Raw genomic sequence first — 905 nt, 5'->3', positions numbered from 1 at the left:
CAATATTTGAATTTCTAACTTCGATATGATACTTTGAAAAGTATAGATATTCGGTACAGCAGGGAAGATCTGCAGAATATACTGTCATACAGATATTTTTAATATTATAAAAAATATTTGTCCATCAATGGTGGCAATCAGTAGGCTAGTTTCTAATGAAAATACCAATTTATATGACATTTTAATGTAGGCTTTTATGCATATGTAAACATTGTGCATGGATGGATTATACAACTTTTAAAATCTTAGGACCCAATTAGGGGACCCTGCAAGCATCAGCCAAGCATAGTTTGCCAGCGCCAATGTTAAAAACATTTTGGCCATGGCCAAGGGCACTCTTTGCTTCCAGATGCCCAACAGGAACAACTTTAACGCCTGCTAGGAAGATCGGACTGCATCTGCTCTTGCTGATGCCACCCAGGCCTGTCAACATGTGCAGTAGTAATTTTATGGCCCAGCCTCAATTTCCCCCTGGAACTGTTATGTCTTTGCTTAAAATCCAACAAAAGTTAATTTGTAGATCTGTCAATGTGTTGCAGTGTTTGACTAAGGTCTCCTAGGACATTGCATATATTTCAGTTAAACACAAGAAACAATTATATGACAGCATCAGCAACAAGAACATAATGCTTAAACAAAAAGAATGATTACAGCTCTCAGACACCACCAAGAAGGGTTAAGATGATGGCTGAAGATACCATGCAACAGGTAACGGAGGATATATCCATTGCCTGTTGTTTCAGTTTCTCACTGGATGAGAGCTCCATATGTGTGGTGATGCACAGCTATGTTTGGGATCGTTTCCCCAATTAAGCTTTTATTGATAAATTGATGCTGTGATACCATTGCAATGGCAGAGTAGTACCAGTGCTTCACTGTTTACTTTTTTTTTTTTTAAATTTTTT

The 905-nt window shown here is 37.7% G+C and overlaps 1 protein-coding gene across 1 annotated transcript in view; it reads left to right on the top strand.

Annotated features, from left to right (window-relative positions):
* Window positions 1-684: 684 nt before the first annotated feature.
* LOC107668518 (fucolectin-7-like) overlaps window positions 685-905 on the top strand; it is a 5058-nt gene continuing 4837 nt past the window's right edge. Inside the window, exon 1 of the mRNA XM_016460423.1 lies at window positions 685-708. Coding sequence (XP_016315909.1) covers window positions 685-708 — 24 coding nt within the window. The remainder of the gene's footprint in view (window positions 709-905) is intronic.

Source organism: Sinocyclocheilus anshuiensis, unplaced genomic scaffold, assembly GCF_001515605.1.
Source record: "Sinocyclocheilus anshuiensis isolate Anshui unplaced genomic scaffold, SAMN03320099.WGS_v1.1 scaffold172, whole genome shotgun sequence".
In the NCBI taxonomy this organism is placed as follows: Eukaryota; Metazoa; Chordata; class Actinopteri; order Cypriniformes; family Cyprinidae; genus Sinocyclocheilus; species Sinocyclocheilus anshuiensis.
The sequence above is the reverse complement of the archived record's forward strand: the minus strand, read 5'-3'. Positions and strand labels throughout refer to the sequence as shown.